General features: G+C 56.3%; 9 protein-coding genes across 9 annotated transcripts; 1 reads left to right on the top strand and 8 right to left on the bottom strand.

The window, feature by feature from the left end:
* Nucleotides 1-1,021: 1,021 nt before the first annotated feature.
* Nucleotides 1,022-2,805, bottom strand: CH63R_04268 (Centromere/microtubule-binding protein cbf5; the record flags this gene model as incomplete). Its single annotated transcript, XM_018299243.1, has 8 exons — nt 1,022-1,482; nt 1,542-1,646; nt 1,705-1,759; nt 1,883-2,098; nt 2,153-2,224; nt 2,280-2,383; nt 2,440-2,747; nt 2,774-2,805. The coding sequence occupies 8 exons, from the start codon at nt 2,803-2,805 to the stop codon at nt 1,022-1,024; spliced, it is 1,353 nt and encodes a 450-aa protein (XP_018160489.1).
* A 530-nt stretch (nt 2,806-3,335) lies between these two features.
* Nucleotides 3,336-3,695, bottom strand: CH63R_04269 (TruB family pseudouridylate synthase; the record flags this gene model as incomplete). Its single annotated transcript, XM_018299244.1, has 3 exons — nt 3,336-3,341; nt 3,374-3,440; nt 3,574-3,695. 3 exons carry the CDS (start codon nt 3,693-3,695, stop codon nt 3,336-3,338), a joined length of 195 nt encoding a protein of 64 aa, XP_018160490.1.
* A 682-nt stretch (nt 3,696-4,377) lies between these two features.
* Nucleotides 4,378-5,820, bottom strand: CH63R_04270 (Lpxtg-domain-containing protein; the record flags this gene model as incomplete). The annotated part of the gene is made up of 4 exons (XM_018299245.1): nt 4,378-5,174; nt 5,227-5,378; nt 5,430-5,511; nt 5,571-5,820. 4 exons carry the CDS (start codon nt 5,818-5,820, stop codon nt 4,378-4,380), a joined length of 1,281 nt encoding a protein of 426 aa, XP_018160491.1.
* A 1,957-nt stretch (nt 5,821-7,777) lies between these two features.
* On the bottom strand, nt 7,778-10,996 carry CH63R_04271 (N-terminal amidase; the record flags this gene model as incomplete). The annotated part of the gene is made up of 3 exons (XM_018299246.1): nt 7,778-10,283; nt 10,334-10,730; nt 10,861-10,996. 3 exons carry the CDS (start codon nt 10,994-10,996, stop codon nt 7,778-7,780), a joined length of 3,039 nt encoding a protein of 1,012 aa, XP_018160492.1.
* Nucleotides 10,997-13,139: 2,143 nt separating this feature from the next.
* CH63R_04272 (uncharacterized protein) lies at nt 13,140-13,414 on the bottom strand (the record flags this gene model as incomplete). Its single annotated transcript, XM_018299247.1, has 2 exons — nt 13,140-13,262; nt 13,319-13,414. The coding sequence occupies 2 exons, from the start codon at nt 13,412-13,414 to the stop codon at nt 13,140-13,142; spliced, it is 219 nt and encodes a 72-aa protein (XP_018160493.1).
* Nucleotides 13,415-13,456: 42 nt separating this feature from the next.
* On the bottom strand, nt 13,457-13,936 carry CH63R_04273 (Small secreted protein; the record flags this gene model as incomplete). Its single annotated transcript, XM_018299248.1, has 1 exon — nt 13,457-13,936. The coding sequence occupies one exon, from the start codon at nt 13,934-13,936 to the stop codon at nt 13,457-13,459; it is 480 nt and encodes a 159-aa protein (XP_018160494.1).
* Nucleotides 13,937-16,730: 2,794 nt separating this feature from the next.
* On the top strand, nt 16,731-18,578 carry CH63R_04274 (Exo-alpha-sialidase neuraminidase; the record flags this gene model as incomplete). Its single annotated transcript, XM_018299249.1, has 3 exons — nt 16,731-17,031; nt 17,103-17,354; nt 17,440-18,578. 3 exons carry the CDS (start codon nt 16,731-16,733, stop codon nt 18,576-18,578), a joined length of 1,692 nt encoding a protein of 563 aa, XP_018160495.1.
* A 240-nt stretch (nt 18,579-18,818) lies between these two features.
* Nucleotides 18,819-20,133, bottom strand: CH63R_04275 (Centromere/microtubule-binding protein cbf5; the record flags this gene model as incomplete). The annotated part of the gene is made up of 3 exons (XM_018299250.1): nt 18,819-19,289; nt 19,753-20,029; nt 20,087-20,133. 3 exons carry the CDS (start codon nt 20,131-20,133, stop codon nt 18,819-18,821), a joined length of 795 nt encoding a protein of 264 aa, XP_018160496.1.
* A 666-nt stretch (nt 20,134-20,799) lies between these two features.
* CH63R_04276 (Arginine biosynthesis bifunctional protein ArgJ, mitochondrial) lies at nt 20,800-22,182 on the bottom strand (the record flags this gene model as incomplete). The annotated part of the gene is made up of 1 exon (XM_018299251.1): nt 20,800-22,182. The coding sequence occupies one exon, from the start codon at nt 22,180-22,182 to the stop codon at nt 20,800-20,802; it is 1,383 nt and encodes a 460-aa protein (XP_018160497.1).
* Nucleotides 22,183-22,321: the final 139 nt, after the last annotated feature.

The raw sequence follows: 22,321 nt of genomic DNA on the forward strand, positions 1-22,321 counted from the left end.
CCTTGACCGACGGGGGCCGGGTGGAGTGGACGAGTTTGGGCGGCCAAGATGACGGTCATGAACGACGTTGACAGCGTCGACGGAGGCTGCCCGGGGTGGGGACAAGGGATCTTGAACTGACGGTGTCGGCCCCGCTGGTCGGGCATAGGCGAAGCAGAGCGAGGGATTGAGGCGCACCCCCGACAAGCCGTCATCCCGGAGAGGGGCTATAAGGTGAGGTACGTCAATAACCCAGTACACGTGTAAAAGGCGAGAGGAGGAGGTTACAAGCCAGGCGGATGTGACGTACTGCCATGAGTGCCATCACAGGGGGAGCACTGAGGGGATCCGCTCTCCAGTAAAACGTCGCCCGACAAGTGTGCCAGTCAAGTCCAGTTGGCGGTCACAAAATCCTTGATTGCTTTGCCCCCGAATGTGCGAGGCATCGGAAGGAGGGTCAGTGGCAAGATGCTGCCGTTTCTTGGCTGGCTGGCGCGTGTGGCCTGAGACATGTCCAGTGACGATGCCTCCCTGTTCTTTCTCTCTTTCACTTCTACAGGGAATCCGTCTTCGGACGAAGAACGGAACACGTATGTCGCCGCTGTTTATGACCGACATTCCAAACAAAACTCGTTCGGATGAGATCCACGTTGGCTCGGACTCGATTGTGCTGCAGTTTGAAAACACCGCCAGGATGCTGCCGGGAGTTGCACAAGTCCTTCTTTTCCAGGGTTTCCGTGCCCCCGTTTCCAACATTTCACTCAACGAAACTCCTTTGACACCCACAATTTCTTCTGTTCAAACGACGACCATGAGTCTGACTTGAAAACGTGAACTGATGCGACAGTAGTAGTCGTCGCTTTTAATTTTCGTATAGGACCTATCTACTCCTATCCAGCCAGTCCGCAGTATGTTCAGCAGGAAATCAGAACCAAACGCCACTTGCCAAAGCCATTTTTTTATGATACAATAGCCAACCACCGACCATTGTCAACAAAACACATGGTATCGAGCCAATCGACAAGACGAATTTCGTCAGAGCTTACTCGCTGTCGTCATCCTCGTCAGCACCACCTGACTTGGACGCCTTCTTTGCGGCCTTGGCTGCCTTCTTCTCGGCCTTCCGGCGCTTGCGCTCCGCCTTCTCGTCGGGGGTCTCGCCCTCGTGCTTCTTGCGCTTCTTGCTCTCGCCGTCATCCTCGTTGTTGGCGGGGGTGACTGCAACGCTCGTCGTGACGGTCGACGTCTCCACGACCTTCTGGGGAGTGGCCGGAGCGGATGACGCGGCGGCGGCGGCGGCGGCGGCACCCTCGGCGGCGCCAAAGTCCTTGTACTCAGACACCCACTTGGCGGGGGTGGCCTCGTTGGGGCGGCCGTACTTGTCGAGCTTGCCGTCGGCCTTGAGCTTCTTCTTCTCGGAAGCAAGGGGGCCAAGTCCCCATCTCCTGGGGTACAGGTCACGCTCCATGATGCATCGCTTGACCTTGGCAACAACGCCGTGATCTGCGAGACGTTAGTTGATTATTCATGTGCATACGATGACGGATGACGGAGAGACATACCGCATGTCGACATCTCGACAGTGGACATCTGGGCAATACCGAGAGCGATGGCCTCGCCCTTGGTGGTCATGAGGACAACCTCATCGTGGACCTCGATCTCAGACTCTGTAAAAAGCGGGTCAGCATGGCATTCATTGGCGATATTGTCGGATTGACAACTCACCGTATCTAAGAAGACCGGGAAGCATGAGCTTAGCACCGTAGCAGACAGCGTTGACCTGTCATATACGTCAGTATCAGATACAAGAGCGATTCCTGTTGTCTATAGGGCCGGACACATTGCCCGCATAGTCGCATCGGCCGCAAGGGCGTTAGGAGAGGGGTTGCAGTGGAAGACTTACGGCACTGTCCTTGACCACAATACGCTTGTAGCTAGTGAGGAGGGTCTCGAGGGGAGAGATGACCTTGCGCAGGTAAGACTCATCCCTGGTGTTGTCCATGGTCCACTGAGCATCAAGCACGTCGTGCAGCGTGACCATGCCCTTGGTCTCGTCCATGGCACCACTGCGCACTCTGCGGAGCTCCTGCATGTGGCCACCAACGCCCAACAAAAGACCCTGGCATCATGTCAGTAATGGAAGCAAGGCTGAAAAGGGATGAGCATAACGTACGAGGTGGACGCAGAGAGTACGGATGTAGGTTCCGGCTTCGCACGAAACCCAGAAGACACCAAGGTGGCGATCCTATAATTGGCACATGGTCAGCGTTTGTTTCCGAGGCTGGAGTGGATTGGCATACGTTGTCGAACTCAATGAGCTTGCTCTCGTGAATGGTACGGATACGCAGCTGACGCTTGACGGCAGAGATCAAAGGCGGGCGCTGGAAGAGGGCACCGGTCAAAGCTAGATGACGAGTCAGAATCGCTTCGGCAGTTGCAACTTGGTCTGGTTCAACTCACTTTCGAGGGCGCGGGCGAACTGCACCTTGCCGCCGGGCAGCTTGTCGTGGAGGCGGATGACGGCAACGTACTCCTTACCGGCGGACTGCTGGGACTTGACGAGTCTGGTGGCACGGTCGACGCTGGAAAAAGTTGTCAGTTGCAAGCCTCTCTCATGGAACGGTCCACCAAGGATCGGCGTGTCACGACTAACCAAACAATCAAACAACCTGAGTAAGTTAGCAAAACACGTTCGAGACAGTTTTGTGGGACGCGACTCACCAGTGACCTTGGGATCAAGGGTACCGCTGTGACCAGTCTTCTCAACGCTGCGCACAACAATATGGTTAGTTACGTTTCTTCCGACCGGTTTTGATCCCGATGCATAATCAGTCGATGCCCCTCAAAATCGGTCCGTCACATGTGTTTTTGGCTGTTGCTTGCAACGGCGGTGGTAGTTTCCGCGCTTCCCAGGCGTCGCAGTCCCACAGTGGTTCATTCAATCGGGCGAGTTCCGACGAATCTTCAGAAAGCATGCACATGCCTGACACCCGCAACCTTCAAGATGACGGGCCAAAGATTGATTGCCCGGAGTCGCAAGAGTTGTTGCCGCGGGCCTGCGAGCCTGGTGGAAAACCTCCCGCCCGGCGTCCTAGGATGACCATGGAGAGCCGGTTTCGCCTCACATCGCCCGTTTGTATTCGTCGGACCGAACATCATCTGTACCGTCTTTCGAGAGCCGCCGTTGATTGGAAAAGCACGTTCGGTTTCCGAGGGGTTGTGTGAGGGTGCGACACGGACGCGGGGCATCGCTTGAAACAACAAGAAGAGGGATGGGAAATTGCATACCGAAGCATTCGCTTGACCCAAGCGACAACCTCGTGGGAACTGGGCTGCGCAATTGTCAGCACTTTTGATCATGTCTACAAGAGTATTCACGCCGTGGGAAACATACGTTGGAGGGCTTGTCGAGGTTGATGACACCACTGGAGATGTACGACTTGATGTCTCTCTTCAGAGGGCTGCATCCTGCCGGAATGGGGGTGAAGTGACCCGTCCGGACGAGAACTGCAGACCAGTCAGTCGGCTGTTTTGTCTTTTATAATTGATCTCTACGAGCGCGTTGCTCAAGCCCAATGGGAAGGGAGGGAGAACTTGCGCTTGTCGTAGTTCTTGAGCAACAGAGGCCAGTTGCTCGTGTCCAGATGGGGGACCGAGGCCTGCGGCTTGATGGCGAACTCCTCCTCCTCGCTGTGCTTGACGATCTCCATGGCCATTGTTTCCTAAGTTTTCCCGAAACGACGAGAGGCGCTGCAGGTGCAATGGGGGGAGGTGGGTTGGTGTTTGACGTTGCGGCGGCAGGTACTCGCGAACGTCGGGAAATGGAAGGTCTCGTCGGTGGTGTTGGAGGACTTGAAGCTTTCCCAATCCAAATTTTTTTTCTTCCTGCTGTGGGGTGGAAGCTGCCAAAAAATGCGTCGGGGGCCCACAATGTGGCGCCGTCCAGCCATTGGGCGGACGTCATTGGCTTTTCGCTGACGTTCAGCCACACACACGACGGACGCGACTCGCTGCCGTTCCGCCTTTCCAGGGTCCAGTCCGGTGGAATCATGCGCGTGAAATCAATGTTCACAGACAATACACTAAAGAGGTGGCGTACGTCAGTCAAGTTGACTGTTAACGGTCAACGAACGGTCAACGTTAAGGTGGTGAATGTCAGCATCCTGCAACAACACCATCATCGGATCAACCACTAAAGTTGGACATCAATTCATTATATTTGTACTTCGTATCATATCCAGGGTCATTGCCGAAGGGCTTCTGCATTCAGGCTCTAAGGCCGATGACAACCACACCGAGTCGGTATCTTCAACTCCAAACTCCCGCTAAACCAAAACAACTTGCAGAAGGAGCAACGGACGCGAACGCATCCACCCGGGATTTCACGTGCACTGCACCCTAGACGGCAAATCCTCTCCTCAGGTCCTCCTCCGTCAGGCCATGATAGGCTGCTGGGCTGTGCTCCGCATACATTGTGTGCGGTGGCTGTTGAATGATGGGTGGGCTCGGGTATCTCTGTCTTGCGTCCCAGTCGGGCTCAACCTCCCTCAACTCATACGACTCTGACCTCTCTTTTCCTTTCGGATCATTCCAACTGCCCTGGGGATCATCGCCACCGAGCGCAATCCCGATATGTTGCGGCGGCCCTCTGGGAACAGCGTTGCCGGCCGGCCACTGCATGCTCTGCGCCTCGTTGCCGCTGACGGGGCTGTTGTATTGGGACGAGTATGGTGAGAAATACCTCGGGAAAGCCTTCTCTCCCTGGGGACTCAGGGGAGATTCGTCCCAACCTCGCGTATGCCCTTGGGTGCTTGGGGTGTCGTCCCAGCTTCGCAGGGGCTTCTGGCTGAGAGGAGTGCCGCTGATGCCGCTGGTGTTGAGGGGCGTAGGCCAACCGGAGCGGCCGCCGCTCTGCTGCTTCATCTCAAGCTGCTTCAAGAATGCTCTGCGCCGCCTTTTCCCGTTCCAGACAATGCAGAACCCTGCTACGGCCAGGATGAGTAGGACACCTCCGATGACAATGCCGACCTTGGCGCCGAGGCTGAGGGGACCGCTGTTGTAGTCCGGCAGGTACGTGTTGGTCGGCGTTGGTTCGGTGATGTTGACACGGGTCTTGGAGAAAGGGGAACCCTCCACAGAAATCGTGGCACCCGGCGACGGTCTCTGTTGGCACCCGGCGTCCAATATGGTAAGGACTAAGAACTTCTCAGCAAAAATCCATGGGTACACGTTGGTCTCCGAACCTACAGTTGGTCAAGTAATGGTTGTCTCCCGCGCGCAGACAGGCGGCGCAACTCCCAACCTGGTTATGATCCCACACGGAACAGTACTCGTACTCGGTGCTGTTCGGCGCCAACTCAGCGTACATCACAGCTTTCTGCAAAGGCTCGCAGGCAGTTCTAATTGACTGTCAACATGAAGAGCTGACGACGTCATAGACGGCGACTAACCTTGTAAGACACGGACTGGAGCCAACATCCGGGTTCTCTGGGAAACCGAACAAGCAGTACGAGACGGCATATCGCAAGTTGTCTAAGAACATCATCAGCACGAGTTCCCACTGGGCTGGTAACTTGGGAACGCCAACATACACAAGAGCCACTGGGTGTCTGTCTGAGTTGTCGTCGAGTAATCGCTTGTCAACTCGCAGGAAACGCACTGCTGGTACACGGGACCAGAGCCGCTGGCGTAATCGCCCTCGCGGCAGATAACGTCAGTTTCCGTCGTCGCATCGAGTACGTTGCCGCAGAGTGTCTCGCAAGGTGAACCCTTGGCCACATGGATTGCCGTAACCCGGCCGAGGGCGAGGCCGAACACAAGAACAGCGGCTGCAGACCGCATTGCGGAAAGAAGAGGCGAGGAGGGGGGGGGACGTATTTCAATATTGCCAACTGTCGGGCTATTCGGCAATCATCGACCGTGTTTCGACAGCCAAAGGTACAAGACAAGTCCGCTCTGCTCTGCTCTGCTCGGTTGGGAGATATCGATCGCTGAGGGCGGAATGGCTGTCTTACATGCCTGCGGGGAAGAGCGGCGATTTTTGGCAGGGCTTCGTGAAGGGCTTATTATTTACGACGACTAGGCCGCCGAGAGTGTCTGCAACAGCGCTCTCACGATGTGAGTGGACGTGATATCAGAGATCGCAAGCTATGCGAAACGACGCCTCATATGTGTTTTGGTGTTTGCAGGAGAGAAAGGTGGAGAGGCTAGTGTGATTGTGACGAGAGGTGGCAGGTCGGCGCGAGGGACCCCGTTCGTCTCGTTGGAGCACACAGCGGCATCTGCACATCGTTGGCCGAACTGAACGAAGGCTGTTGGCGTAGAGTGTGATTGGGGTCCAGATCAAGAAGACATGCTGCGTCTTTGGGGTGGCACAGCCCATGGTCGGGAGCGCACCACCGGACCTTGTACAGAACCTACATAGTAGGTAGGTTTTTACCACAGTCTGACTTGGCTTTCGAGGGAGAAGGGGGGAGGAACAATTCCTCGGCTGGTTGTTCTCTTTCGCCAGATACGGAAGAGGTGAACTCGATCGCGCTGAACGACCAACTGCATCGTTCACAGACAGGCTTCACCTGCTCCCCTCACACACCGCTGGGCCCGGCCGGGGGTGGGAGAGAGAGAGAGAGAGAGAGGAGAGTGGGGACTCGGGGACGGAATCCCTCATCGTCGCTGGTCCTCCTAGCGCCGAGGTGGGGGAAGTGGCGTGCAGGCAAGCTGTCGACGCCCAGCCATTCAGGGTGCAGCCATCACACAATACAACCGTGCTGAGCTGCACGAATCCCTGCTCCCTTTCACACGTTCGCAACCACCGTCCGCCTCCCCGTACCGGTACGGCAACTGCCTGCCCAGCAAGCGCCGCCTATTGGATACCGCACCGGGCCTGTCGTCTGCCGCCTGTCACTGGAAGGGCCCGTTGGACTGGCCTAGCGCCCTGAAGGGGGCACGCATTTCTTGCTTGGTTATCCCAGCCCTGCCTTGTGCTGTACATTTCAGGCCAAATGCTTGGGAGATGGTGAGCGCCAGCCAACTGGAATCCAGCTGGATGGAGCAAACACACGATGACCTCTTGCACTTTGGAGGTGTTCAGAGCCATGACATCCCTTGTGATGCCATCATCGCCCCATCAACCGGTGTCGTCTGCGACTGTGGACCTACCATCCCTTCTACCCTTGGAGGGCAGGACGCATGCTCAACTGCGCGGGGACGGCGGCTCTCTTGGGCGCACGCTTTTCTCCCATGCGGATCACTTCACTCGGGTGCCTTGCAGAAGGGCGGCAAATCGGAGTGGACTTCTAGTATTGGATCCGCCGTGCTGTTGTTCACAGGTTGGCTGTTGGGCATTCGGACACTGCGTTATCCGCGCCAACTTAGAACGGCAGACAACAACTGCTGGTTGATGTGATATCTCGAAGAACCAGCTGACATAGCAAGGTTGGTATGGGGAGGTAAGGTAGGTAGCGATAGACAGTCCCTTGGCCGCTGTAATTTCAAGAGGCGACTTCTGAGCCTCCAATTTTCTACGCACTGAAGCAAACGAACAGGGCATATATTGCAGTGCAGCTGCTCAAAACTGTGTAGAAATAAAAGTGCTCAAGATACCTAGGTACTGATCGATCGCAGGATATCCTGACCGGCTGCCAATCCATTTTCGACTCGAAGCCACTCTCATTCATTACCGTTCCTGGTATTCATCCCAACGACGGCAAACAATACGTTGTTCAGTCCTGACTCCCCGCTCGAAATGGATCATAAACAAAACAAATAGAAAAGTCATCATGCCATGAGGTTGCAAGATCTAAGCAGCCGCGCTCTGAGCACCACCAGAAACCCCCCCGATGCTTCTATCCACACACCTCAATTCCGACACGGCATCTTTGTCCGAGTGAAACGTTCCAAATGCTGCATTTTCCAGGTCTCGAATGATCACCATCGCTGTCGGCGTCTTGGGTTCGAAGTAGGGCGTGGACGGTGAGCGGCTGGTCGTCGAAACCGTTTCCACCGTCTCAGACAGCGAAGTCACATCGCTCGGCTGGTTGCCGCCAATGGTCGAGAACCGCGGGTTCTGCGAGACGCTGCCTTCAAGCGAGCCAAAGATGTCGTGGATGTCGGCACCAGCAGCGGGGGTCGACAGGGACCTTCTAAAAATCGAGTCGGATGGCTCGCGACCATCGTTCACTGTGTCAGTTTCCACATTCCGAGAACCACTTGCCGAGTGCCGTCCATGAACTGGACAGCCGGGATGAAGAACTGCCTCGATCTTATCGAACCCTACAGGCGCATAGCCAGCCGATGTGAAGGAAGGGCCGGGCATGACTGAACTTCGTTTCCTGTTCGTGGAGCTGGCAACATCGGCCGACATTCCCCTGGCGATTTTGGGCCCCTCACTCGGTGACATCTTGGGCGGAGAGAACTTGGGCCCAGGTTGTCTGCCTCGGCTGGCCGTGCGAGGAGCAGGGCGGTTGATGGCCGGCCCATCGTTAGCAGGAGTTCTCGAGCGAGTGTGCGTGTCCCTCGATGAGGTTCTTCCCGCCTTGGAGATGGATTCGCTCCTTGCGCGATGGCCCCGGCGAGACATGGACCGTGGATGGTGAAGTGTGGGACCATCTACTATTGCGGCGGAAGCTGGACGAGCCTCTTCTTTGGGGAGAATGCTAGGGCTTGCCGCAATCAGGATTGAGGAGAGTCTCCTGGCTGGGCGGGTTTTGCTGTTATTGCGAGATAATGTTACAGGTGCCTGGCCAGACTGAGCTCCCTCGGAAGCCCTCGCCGCGTCTCGTTCTCTGTTGACCGACTCGGCTCGTTTGGAGATGGACTCGAGATGCTGGGAGATGGCTGCAGCCTGCTCACGATGAGCAAGCGCCGAGTCGGACCGATCGCGCATCCTGGAGCGGCTGGCATGGCGAGACTTGGGCGATGAAGGCCGGGCAGGGACCACCTCTTGGCTTGAAACTGCACTGCTGGTTTCGTTCTTGGACAACGCAGGGCCACCGCCTTGTGATTTACTAGGGCTCCTCGATTCCGGTGCTTGGGAATTCCTTTGTCGCGACGAGTCTTGCTTCTTCTGCCTTTTTGGTTCCGCATCATCTTTCTTCGCCGTCACTGCCGAGATAGCGGTACGGACGGTGTTGGAACTGTGAGAGCGCGCCACCGGGTCGTGCTGCGACCAGAGTGAAAGGTTCTGGTACGTCTGTGAAGGAGCATGCTTCACCATTGGATTCTCTGGGGCTGCGGACCATCCGCGGGGCTCCATGGGCGTTTTCAAGAGAGTGTCAGAAGGGCGCCAGAAGTAACGTGGCGAGGCCGGGGACTCGCTGCCAGCCGAAGTGAGCGGGCTGAAAGGCCCTTGCGCAATGATAACCTGGCCGTCAATAATCATCTTTTCTGGGAATCTAGGATACCCGCTTAGAGGATGAGCGCTGTCTGGATAGGGCGTGCTGTCTGCGGGCGCCCTTCCGTTGGACGTGACAGACTGGTTGGACAGTATCGACCGGACCGAGTGCGTGGACTGAGTGCTTTGGGGTACCGGGCTGGAAGATGGCCAGATCTGAGATGACGGGGATTGCGGGATGATGAGTCGGGGCCTCATTGACAGCGGGGTAGGGCTAGGCGCGGTGGGAGTAGGGAGGCTTGGGCTGTCCAGACTCGAAGAGTCCTGTAGCGGTGGGATCTGAATCTGAGGCGATGGCCTGACACGCCTCGACGCCACGGAGTCTTTGGACGAGTTCGCTGAAGAATGCGGCTTCCCTGGCGATTTCTTCGCATCGGTTGGTGTACGTGCCTCGTTGTTTTGTTGCGATGGTTTGGGTTGAGACGACTGAGAGCCCCCCGATCCTGTGGGGGTGCTGGACGCTGGAGATGGATTCATCATCTGCAACTCGCCGTGTAAAACAGACGGACGGTTGGGCTCTGGACGATGAGCAAGTTTCGCGTAGGGCGGGTTGGTGGTGTCGACAACCAGGAGCTCCTTCTCGCCCCGACCGAGCAAGCCGTATATCTTGACCTCCCCGTCCTGTATACCAACCACGGCACTCGTACCGGCGTAGACAGCGTCGTCTTCGATCCCAGTTCTATTGCAGAAAATGACGATAACTTCGTCCCCGTTTTCTGCCCTGATGAGAGGTTCCAGGCGAGTAAGCCAGTAGGTCAGCGTGTCTAAGTCGGGCTCATTGGGCATGCGGCTAAACATGCGGCCGTCTTCACGAGTCATCCATGCCATGGATAAAATCACCACGTTCGACTCGCACTCGAGCACATGGAATGCGAATTCAAAGTCGTGCCACGGGGCTTCGAATCTGTACGGACTTGGTCATGTCAGCCAATAGCCAGCAAAAACGCCACAAACAGGACTTACTTCAGATCCATGCCTGCGGTTGTCAAATCAGTATAATTGCACTTCAACTTGGGTTTGCCGGGGAAAAACTCACATATGCCCATGGAGGCATTTCCAACCCCGGGGATTGGGCCATCAAAGAAGCCCTGACCCTCCAGAGCCCACGTTTCATCCGTGTAATACAGGAAGGTTTTCCTGTAATTGGCTATCGTCTCGCCATCTTCATTGACGACGATGGCTGAGTTGTAGTACTCAGGACTGGTAGGCCAGTTGTCGGAGACGTCGACCTTTTCCGGGTAGCCAACAACAACGTTGCAGTTGTACTTGAGCGCCGTGGTTCGCGCCCAAAGAGAGGTAATACCGGAACCGGAGTGCTCGAGAAAGGGCGAAATGTGTTGCAACGACTTGAAGTTATACCCTGCAAACAGTCAGTCCCCGTGGTAGGTTAGGAGGGACACACAGAGTGTAGGTGTCGGCGCATGACGAGGTGGGAATTGCTGTTCTTGAGGGGAGCGGTCTAATAGAAATTGTCTCCCATGACGACTCACCTGAGAAAGCCAGCTCAGGCAGTACAAGAAGATCAAGGTCGTCGGGGTTCGCCTTGCTCAGGACGGAGTCGGCGCGGTTGAGGTTATTGTCGACATCGCCCACTTGGGGAGCGAACTGCAGACAGCCAATTCTCATTTTCAGACAGGTTCGATGGCGGGCGCAGCGAAACAACAACCGGGTCGAATCTCCCACTGACAGAACCCCCTCGACCGATCGTACGTTTCGCCGCTGGGAAGAGATATGACACGAAGGACAATGGCGACGACATTCAAAATAGAGGGGAGAAATCACGGAGTGAGTAAGGAAAGATGACAGAAGAAGATGGGGCCGAGGAGAGAGACCAAGGATTAGCGCAACCCAATCTGGGGAATCTTGTGCGCTCGCAACGGGTATATGGGGGGGGAAGGGGGATGGATTGGGGAGAGGGAGAGATAGCGGAGGAGAGGGGAGGGGAACTCGGTCGGAACGTTGCGAAGGACCACGGGGTAACACTCCAGCAAGTCTCAGGAAACACGACAGCCAACGCGAGCCAACCTATTGTAACTCTCCGTTGTTGGTGATGGTAGGTGACCAACAGGAGGACGACATTTGCCGCTCGCGCGGGGCACAGGGGAGGGGGCCTGGGGATGTAGTTGGCGCAACTGCAGCCATTCGCCGTCTGCATGGGCACAGACCAGCCTCCCATTTCATACTGCTCTACAGCCCCCCTCCTCGTCTGTCTTCTCAAGTGGCCCTTATGTGTGACATGCTTCTGGCAGGACGGCATCGCACGCGCCCCAGCTTACCGCTGTTGCTATTGCGCTTATCGGGATAGGCGGCTTGAGAGAGGAAGAGGTTCCCCCAGTTCCCCAGTCCCGGGACCAACCGCACCAACGCTGCCCCCTTTGCAAACATCGTCACCAAAGACAAGAAGTCAGAACTGAGGGCATATCATCCCAAGCGAGGCATAACACACGTGCGCCAATTGTTTGACGAGTACGCTCTCCGTGTGTGAAGGCTGCTGTCACATTGATCAGGTTAGTAAGCCAAATCCCATCAGGCACAACGACCACAAGACTGCGACACTTCCGATCCCTCCTCCGTGAGGTTTGAACGCAACTATCGTCGACAAGCCTCCCATCGAGAGTGAAACTCTCACGATCCCAAACTACATACAACGACTGGCAGAGCGCCGCCCCCCTCCCATATATGAGTGCGCTGCAGCGTGATCACGGGCACGACTGCGTCCCACTTTGCTTCACACTAATCAGTCACGTTTCCAGCGCTATCTTCCCTCATCCATTGGTCCAACCACGGCGCTGGCGTCATACAGGCCTTACTAAGGCAACCGGGACGTGGTGATCCTTCCAGATGATTCGCGGTCCACAAAGTCGGCCGCCGGAACATCGTCGTTCGCCAGGTTTGGTCAGAGGGTTTCCCGGCTTCCTGGTTCTAACGGAGAAATGCCGCGCTGCTTGTCCAAATCGACAAAGTCATTGCCGAGATGAGCGCGACCTCCCACCAAAAAGCTTCCGAGGCCTGGCGTCTAAACGGCGCGTAATCCGCCTCTCCTGCCAACCATTGACTTTAAGCTGGGTACAAGCGGCCGCGGGGCCCCGGTCACCGCCAGACTGTCGTCCAGTCGTCTGGACGATTCTGCAGGCTCATCATCTCGACGCTCACTTCACTTACCTGTTGTTGGTTCGATGAAACACGCAGGAGACCGCCGTTGAAAAATGTTTCGCATCTCAAAGTGCTATGAAGGATGACTGCTAGGAACAGTTTCAAGGAGAAGTATGACTCTGCCCCTTCTTCAGTCTTAACATCATATTCCAGAAAGGCCCAAATCGCAAGAATCAGAATATATTGGCTTTCTTCCAAAACCACATCTCTGTATTCGATTATGCACTTGAGGAATGGCAACTGCTTTGAAATCAAGTCAATTACGACGTCAACGGCCGGAATTGAATCGTCCCTACCTATATGGAACGAAGAGTCCAAACCTTATCATACCTCAACATGGCCACGACAAAAGAGTATTATACCACGACCAATCACCGCCACATGTCATCTCCACGGTCTCGCTTCTCAAATTTCCAGCCAATGAACAGGGCTCGGCCCATGATACGCACGCCGATCCTCGTTTTTGCTGCCACAGAAGTCGGCATGGGGCTCCCCTCAGAGACTGACGATATATTTCTATTTGACCACTATCATGACCGCCTCACCCATGTTCTCGTTGTGACCGTACGACACCAGCCGGTCTCCATACCGGCACGGCTGGTGTGAAAAGCATCGTTCAAAAACCGAATACCCTCGAGCGGCGGTATGATGATGTAGCAAGCCCCGATCGTCGAGTCAACGCTCTAGATGCCGAGCACAATAGCGAGCTTATCAGAGTAAGGTACAGTGTTTTATACATCTTGAAGATTCAGTCAGCAGTGTCACCAGTTTTGACAAGGGAGGACCGCAACTCACATCTGGTCTCGTCCACAAGCTTCCAATCCGAAGCATACGCAATATCCCCTCCTCTCCCATCGCCTCATCCCACTTCTTCTCTTCCTCCTTGGCCATTTCCTGCTTCCTTTTCTGCGCCGCTTCCAAGTCCTTTCTCCGCTATTCGATCTTCTCTTGTTCCTGCTTCAACTCTCGTTTGACCGGCATGGGGTGGATGAACACCTTGGAGGTCTGCGGAGTGGCCTCGACGCCGGCCCACAGGTCCGCATCCGTAAAGGCGAAAAAGGACAAGAGGCTCCTCTGGTCGTTGATGACAGTCAGAGTGACAAATGCGCGCTCGTCCCAGCCACCGTTGATGGTGTACTCGGGAACGCCGGGGCACTTGAGGACGGCGAAGTCGGTCTGGTAGGCCGGGAGCCCTCCGGCCGCAGTGACGGTGAAGCCGCAGAACCTGGGTACCTTGGCCGGGTTTTCGGAGATGAGGAAGCTGTAGCTGCACTGGCTCTGGTCCTCGGAACAGACACGACGGAAGCCCAAAAGGGACCAGTTCTCGGGGTTCTGGGGCTGAGGCGGCTCGGCAGGCGACGCCAGCGTCAGAATGGCGAGACTGGCGAGTACGATGACCGGTGCGAGTCCCATCTTGGATTTGGATATAGTAGATGCGATATATGGAAGGGGAGGCTTGGTGGACGTTAAACAACCACTGGGTCGATCGACATTGCCCCTTATGTAGGTGCGATCATTTTGGTGCTTTAGCACTTAGGACGACCCTCTGAAAGAAATATGCATAGCAAGTAGACGGCCAGAGTGTCTAGATGCTTTGTTCCGGTGGCAATCACCAGTCTGGAACTCTCTGATTGTGAAGCCTGACGATGTATCGTGTGCGACACAAACTGCCCTTGCCCAGGCGGAGCCAGTGCCATGCTGAAAGGAGAACGGGGACACGAACCCAGCAAACTGGCCGAGGCAACACCGCCTGTGCCTGGCCAAGTAGAACTAATCCGATTCACCCTCAAGCTGCTTGGTATGTATTTTCCGCTCTGACATGAAGGGGGAAATCGACCGCAAGAAGGGCCATAGTGTCCCAAAGCAGACTTCGTGTCACGGCTTCGTACAACCATCATCTGGGGCCCATAACAGCTGTGTTCAACGTGGGAAATGAGTATGGAGTTGTCAGATGCGTCGCAAACACCCCTGAATCAAAGAGCATGACGGCGGGGATTCTAGACCATTGACTCTTAGATTCACTCTCTCCGGTTACTGCAAAGCTGCTGACTGGTGGTTGAGTGGAATGTACGTAGGAAAATCTAGCAACTAACGCAAACAGAAAAGCTCTTGTGAAACGGCAATAGGCGATGCGTGGCTGGGAGTATGTCAAAGGACCAATCTGATCACGGACTCGTACTGTCCTAGTATCACGGCCGGTTCTGGACTCATGCAAGGACCCGGATGAGAGTAACACCGAAGAGAAGTCAAGTGACGGTAAAAGTTGCATGAAATTGGACGTGGTACCACAATCGGTTCTCATCTTGTGATGATGACCGAATAGGGACAAGCAAGATGTGAGGTGTAAAGGGGGAAAACATACCTTTGGAGGCGGGGGGGCTTGGTTGACCCGTGAGTCAAGAAATAACCGGACACAAGAGAAGCATTTATTGTCAAGAAACCTTCTTGGTGCTGAGAAATACGACTATCAGTCTCCGTCGCCAAAGGGCATCGCGAGGAGGAAGGCAAAGCCCCTTTTATAAATCGTAATCCAACCATATGGACCCACAGCAACATACATGTATGAGAAGGGCGATATCTGATGCACGGTATATTACCATTCCCAACCACTACTTACAAAAACGAAACCCCCGCAATGGTCATACACCTTCATGATCAAGTTTGGTGTATCATTGATTCCGGCCATGGCCGAGAAAGAGGCGTTCGCGCAAGCGCACGGGAAGTCACACACCCTTTCTCTGTATCTCTCAATATAGGAGCTCCAAGGTGGTTGGTGCATGCAGCCACCATCACACTCGCTTCTATTCATGGAAATTTGCCCTGCAGGTGACAGCCATACAGGACTGGTTCCGGGGCGAGCAAGGGACCCGGGTGTGGTAGCCACGATCCGCCGTCTGAACGGGCGGTCGGAAGAGTCGCATCGGCTGGCAAATGCCAAAGCAGCAGCGGCATTAACTCCGGACAAAGTGTACTCGTGTCGTTCGTTGGCTGATAGACGCGTTTAATGACCTTATTTCACATTCGGCGTGGCCCAAGTAAGCCAGCCCATGCCATCTCAGTCGTGCCCTGCGAAGTTGGCTCGTCCGCCCATTGCTGGTAAGAAAGTCAAGGCAGCGAAGCCTTTCGGGGCCACGCCATTTCGCCTGCTCGCGAAACATGGGAGAGAGTTCTCTCTGCCCCTCCCCCCCCCCGGCTTCAGGTGTGAGAACGAAGGAAGCGGAAGAAATCCTGGTGCCCCTCCGAGGTCTTTTGATCCGCGTGGCAACCCCAGCCATGGGTCTGTCGAGTGGTCTGATTTCCCCGCCGCCAAACGGCCTTAAGCTCAGTTAAGCTTGAAGCTGCCAGCATGCGAGGGCCCATCTGGGCGGGAAGACGGCCGCTAAATGGCTGGGTCGAGTCATTTGTGGATGAACGGCAGGAATGGAGGCCGCATCGCCGGCCGGCGCCTGCAAAACCACTCAATCCTGTCCTTCTGTTCCTCCCCGTTTCAACCTCCCGTGTCTTGCCCAGGCCAGTGAGCGTGCTCCGTTTCCTCGAGTACAATTTGTTTGGCGCTGCGGGTTCACCGTTTCCTGCTCTCTTATTCGTCGCGTCCGGGCCTGGGCGCGATTATAACCGTCCAGGGTTCGGACCACGCGCCGTCTTACTGGACGTCGCCCATGCACACAACTACGGCATACCCGCTCTCCAGTCTTGGCTTTCTTTTGCCTATTGCTATTCTCGGCACCCATGCGAACTCCGCCCGGCGATCTGGAGAGAAACATTTGCAATGCACGCGGTTGAAGCCTTTTTGCCGTCTTGAGTCTCTCACCGGCTGGAGCCAGCGCAACTACGGATACACTACACCACACCCTCAAAATAGACCAACCCTCTACGTTGACAATGCTTGTAGGTGCAGAGCCGCCTGCCTTTCTTGCATTGGGGATCAGCCGTGCCGCAATGCTACCTTTTCTGGCCGGGCATTATATCTGCAATGAGTCCCGCAGAAGCAAGCCCGGGTTTCCCCCCAAAGGAGGGCTTTTGATTTCTTCGTCGACAGTTGTGCTGTTTCCGGTCTCCTCGACGACAGACTCCGATTCTCTCACAGTCACCGAGTCTTCAGTCAAAGGGAGGTGATATGCCAGGCTCATAAGATTGCCCGGGCTTCACCTAATCCCATCATCCTCTCCCTTCTTCCCGCCCCCCCTTTGCCAGAGCCCAGCCCGGTATGAGGCACTTCGCCATCGCCGTCCCGTCCCTGTGGCATCTGCTTCTCGTCTTCTTGCTCGTCGAGGCCGTCTGTTCGCTCGAGGTTACACCTGGCTCTGACTGTGCGGCGTTGTGCTTGGGCGGACCAAATGGCACGGCAATCGACACGGCGACATCTGGGACAAACTCGTCAGATATTGTCTGCGAAAACGACCAGTACCATTCAACAGGAAAAGGAATCAAGTTTAGGAACTGCGTCAGCTGCATGCAAAAAAGCCAGGCAGCCCAGGGATCGCAGAGCGACGCCGCATGGTTCCTCTGTAAGACTCAGCCTATGGAAGAAGGGGGGGGTCCCCTCGTGTAAGACGGGCGGCTAATCCGAGGTTCGCAGATAACATCAGATACACAGTAGATGTCTGCCTCTTTGACTTTCCCGAGGCCATTTCCAACATCAACTCTCCATGTATCATCAACAGCGCATGCCGTCCTCTCAAGAATGCCTTGACAGCCGGGCTCACCACGCCGGACGCGGACACGGCGTACGATTATTGCACCGCGGATGCCGATAGGTTTGCGAGCCCAAATTGGTGGTCCTGTGTTCGGTGTCTGCAGTCAAGCGACAGCCAGAGCTACCTCTCTAACTGTAAGCTTCACACAAGAACCCCCCCCGCCTCTTTGTTCCTTTCTCATAGAAGCGCATGCTGAACAAACACCCTCGCCTTACACAGTCTTGATTGCTCTTAAAGCCGGCTGCCAGCAAAAACCCGCCAACGGCAGTCTCCTCGGCCTGACCGGCCAGCTTTTCTCCACCGAAGCCGTCAACATCACCGAGTCGGCCACCAACACGACCATGCCGGGAGATGGCGGGGCCTCCGCCACAACCATGACGCTCGGCACCATCGTGGGCATCGCCGTCGGCGGTGGCCTCGTTTTCGTCGGAGCCATCTGCCTCTTCATCATCTACTGCCGCAAGCAGCGCAAGCAGAGGATGCAGGACGAAGCCGGCCTCCCTCCCCGGCTCCCCCGGAGCCACGCCAGCTCCGTTACCGCCATCAACAAGAGCCCTTACGCGCCCATCACCGACCACAAGAAGTCGTCGTCCGTCAACTCATACAACTACGAGCTGCAGGAGAAGCAGAACTTCAGCAGCAACGCCGACTACTACGACAGGCTCGAGCAGGACGTCCAGGTCGGCCGTGAGGCGGCGCACTACAACTTTGACCCCCACTCGGGCTTCCACGGCCCCAGCAGCGCCCTTCCCACGCACCCGGCCTATATCCCGCGCGCCATGAGCCGCCAGTCGAACCGCGCCAACACCCCCTCGCCGCCGAACCCTCGAAGGACCAACACGCCGGAATCGTACGCATTGCAGACCTACCTCACGGCCGGTGAGGACCCGGGCACGGGTGGCATCAGACCGCCACCGCAGGCTGCCGTTGCGTCGTCGTCGTCGACGTCGCGGACGCCATCGCCCGCGAGGTCACACGGATCGCGCGGCGACGGCGCAAACGCGCAGCCGAAGCTCGTGAACATCCCTCCGCCGCCGCCGGGAGGACCGCCCCCGACGCACAAAAAGTCACGGATTCCCTCCCTCTTACTCCCCTCAGTGCCGCGCATCCGCGTGCCGAAGCAGTACCCCCCGCCCCAGATCATCGTCGAGGGCGCGACGCCTGTGGCGGGCCGCGGCGAGGCGGGCGGCGATATGCACATCTCCCAGCCGCTCACCTTCCACGGGCAGAGGTTCCAGGACAGGCCGTTGGCCGGCCATGCGATCATCTCCCAGGTGGCGGTCGCGAGAGAGGTCGACCCTCGTGAGTACGAGGGCGACATGCCCATCCGGAGCGGCAAGAGCACACTCTACGGATAGACCACGCCGGCACCTTCTCACATCTGGCGTAAAAGGCGACAGGCGTACACTCGACAAAACGATCGGGATTGGGTTCGGGGTAATAGCTTCTGGCGTTTGTGGCGGGCGGTTTTTCTGAATTTCTAGTACATGGGTCTCACGTGACATGGGACACAAAGACGATATTTTAAGAATCGAATTATACTCTTTGTTGTCGGTAATGCGATAGTGTCCTATCTTACAACTTTCTTCTACTCTCTCTCAACCCAGACGTCTTCCGGGTCCTCGGGTCCTCCACGAATCCGGCAGAACTCCACCCCCACCCTGAGACACGCCCGTGCTGCTGCCAGAGGTTTGCGCCGGCGCGCCTCCGCCGCCGCGGACGGCAGTGCCGTAGCCACGCTGGTTGAAGCGAGGTGTCTGTACAAGACGCGACAGAAAGGCGGGCGTAGGGATCAGATTGCGACCGCCGCTGAACTCGGGCCACACCCGGGACAAGAAGTCGTACAGGTGGGCGGCAATGAAGCCCATGAGCTGGATCATGAAGGTATAGTACCCGCCGGGGAACAGCAGCGACACAAGCATCATGCAGAACGGGGTCAGCTGGGCGGGAATAGTGACGAAGTAGAAGTTGGCCTTCATGCCACGTTGGTCCTGGGTGACTGTGCGACACATAGCGAGAATCAAAGCCGGCAGGAAGGCTCCTCCGCCCATAAGGTAGGTGCAGAGCGCCTGTGTGCGATATTAGCGCATGCTTCCCCTGGGCCAGAGCTGGGTTGGTCCATAGTGATGGTAACCGGGACAATAACGTGACATAGAGAAAACGACTAAGACAACCCAGAGGATTGATTGGTAAAATGTAGGGAGCTATAAAAACCACTCGAGCAACATTGAAAGGTTACACGAGCCATCCATAGACATCCCACCACGCCCACGCCACAAGCCAAGTCCTGTAAAGCGAAATGGACTGGTCGCGCCGTGAGGGTACTCTTCCTCATTTCCAGGAACCGCTATAGCTGTGGGTATCCACTATGCGGGCAGATAATATGAGGTGTAGTATGTGTAGGTGTAGCAAACAAGAGACGATGCTCTCTGCAGGTTGCAGCGCGCGGAGGAACTTTCCCGAGGACGCTGTTGGGTATCGTGGTGTTGGGCGGACTGCCGAGGGAGGGCAGCGACGATGTAGCAAACTTACCGTGATGACAGTGCACACGAACATGAGATACCAAATGACATCCTCGCGCCTGGCGAACCTTGGGTTGCCGATCTCGAGGGCAGTGAGGTACGTGTACAGGAAGTACGTGTCAAAGAGCAGGCCGAGTTGGGGGCCAGTAAGCAAGAAATTGGTCCCGAAACGCCAGATCTGAGGCGGGAACTGGAAAAGAAAGTCCGGCAGGAAGATAAACCAGTACGCCTTCACAATGCCGAGGAGGACGGACAGAGACGTGACAAAGGCGGCCGTCGCAAATGTTCTAGACGAGAGTCAGTACGTGCATCCGACGGTTGGTGAGGAGATGAAGTGCGCTTACCTTGCGACAGGTGGCGCTTGCCAGTAAACATCCAGAAACTCGGACATCTTGCCAAAGTTAAGGGTGATCTGGCGTGGTGAAAACTGGTGATGGTAAGTAGAGAAATGTGGTGAAGATGATGCAGATGGCAGATGGCAGCTTGCAATTGGCAGGCCGCCGTATTTTTATCTGCAGGCGTTGCGGGGGAGAACCAATGAGACACCAGGCTGCAGCGCTGATGTGTTGTTGGTGGTCATGTTCCTGACCCGTGTCCTCTCTGAAGGGGAATATTTTAATAAGCTAGAAGTAAAGGGAATCGTTCCTGCCTCGCGTTTTTCAATGCATTTTTTTCTGCCGCTGGGGCTTCCCTCTGAGTGGGCCTAAGCGGTGAAAACAGTATCTTGGTGGGGGACGTCTCCTGGTCCGTCGCTTGCGGTGCGCTGCAGTTACGGCAACCGCTGACAGTCGATACACTAGGTACTGGAGACAACCCCCCGGAGCCGCCACTGTTTGGCAAGTCTGACGCGAACGAACTCCACTGCTAAGCTCTCAATTGAACAGTCCGATCGACACCTCGATTGGACCTCTTAGTGGACCATTCCGAATAACTACCTCAACTCTAGGTACTTCGTTCGCTTCACGCCCTGCGGCTTAGCGTATCTAACATGACAAAACTTCCCAACAACTCTAGCTGTGATCTATTTTTCCAAACTCCCAGACTGTCAACGCCTCATTCACGTGCGGTAGTCGCCGTTGATGGTGATGTATTCGTGGCTGTAATCGCAGGTCCAGTACGTGGCCTCCTTGTCACCAGTGCCCAGCCTCACGATGATCTCCAAGTCCTCCAACTCCAGAATCTCGGAAGCCCTGGCCTCGTCAACCATCTCAGGCTCGCCGTTGACCAGCAGCTTCAGCTCAGGGGTGCCATCTGTAGGCACGAAGGAGACGTTGGTCTTCTCGGGGACGACCTCGGGAACATCGCTGACGGCCTGGCCGGGCTCGGACACGAGCGAGTAACCAGTCGCGCATAGGATGCGGCCCCAGTTGGCGTCCCTTCCGTACAGTGCAGTCTTGACGAGAGGCGACCTGGCAATGGTGCTGGCAATTTTCCGTGCAGCCTCCTCGCTAGCGGACTCGACGACGCGGATCGTGACGAACTTGGTGGCGCCCTCACCGTCGCGGACAATGAGCTTGGCCAGGTCGATAGAGAAATCAGTCAGGACCTCCTTGAAAGCAGCGTAATCGGCCGAATCCTCGGACACAATCTCCTTGCCTCCAGCGGCACCGTTGGCGAGCAGCGCGAGAGTATCGTTGGTCGATGTGTCTCCATCGATCGTGATGCTGTTGAATGATCGGTCGACGGCATGCTTAAGAACCGAGGGCATGACGGCAGGCGAGATGGGGGCGTCGGTAGCTACAACACCGAGGAGCGTGGCCATGTTGGGATGGATCATGCCGGCGCCCTTGGTGGTGCCAGCAATACGGTACTCGACGCCTGGTGACGAGGGCAGCGTGAAGGTCTTGGACTTGAGTTTCGGGAACGTATCGGTCGTGCAGATGGCGGTAGCAAAGCTCAGCCAGTGTTTGTGAGATGAGCCCAGAGCCCCTTGGGCAGCGGGAACATTGTCGACGATCTTGGCAATGGGGAGTCTCTGGCCAATGACTCCCGTGCTCATGACAATGGTTGACGACGCATCGCCCTCGCCTCCAACAGCCTTGTCGGCGGCGTGCGCCATGAGAGAGGCATCCTCGAGACCACCCTTTCCGGTGACGGCATTGGCGCACCCCGAGTTGATGAGGACACTACGAATGCCGCGGTTGGACTTCTTCTTCAGGAGGTCTCGGCTGAAGGTGACGGGTGCCGCCTGGAATTTGTTCTTGGTGAAGACGGCGGCGGCGGCGCAAGGCCGGTCTGAGCTGAGCAGAGCGAGATCGGGCTTGGTCTTGTTTCCCGGCTTCACTCCCACGAGGATCCCAGAGGCCTGAAAACCCTGGGGATACGTGCCCTCAGTCGGCACATACTTCTTCTTGGCGGCGGGAATACTCTCAGCCGAGACCGAGTAACACCTCACGAACTGGGCCAAGTGGCCGGGAAACCTCCTGACGGGCTGCGCCATCTTTTGCAATCGGCGGCGAGTGTCCAACGATGGCGATGAAAAGGGTTTGGGGGCAACGACTCAAACACGGGCGGGTTGGCTTTCTATGGGAGTCGGCGCCTTTATTGGCCAATGCCCCACGTCGCCCACCCCCGGCCAC

Source organism: Colletotrichum higginsianum, chromosome 3 (genome assembly GCF_001672515.1).
Source record: "Colletotrichum higginsianum IMI 349063 chromosome 3, whole genome shotgun sequence".
Classification (NCBI taxonomy): Eukaryota; Fungi; Ascomycota; class Sordariomycetes; order Glomerellales; family Glomerellaceae; genus Colletotrichum; species Colletotrichum higginsianum.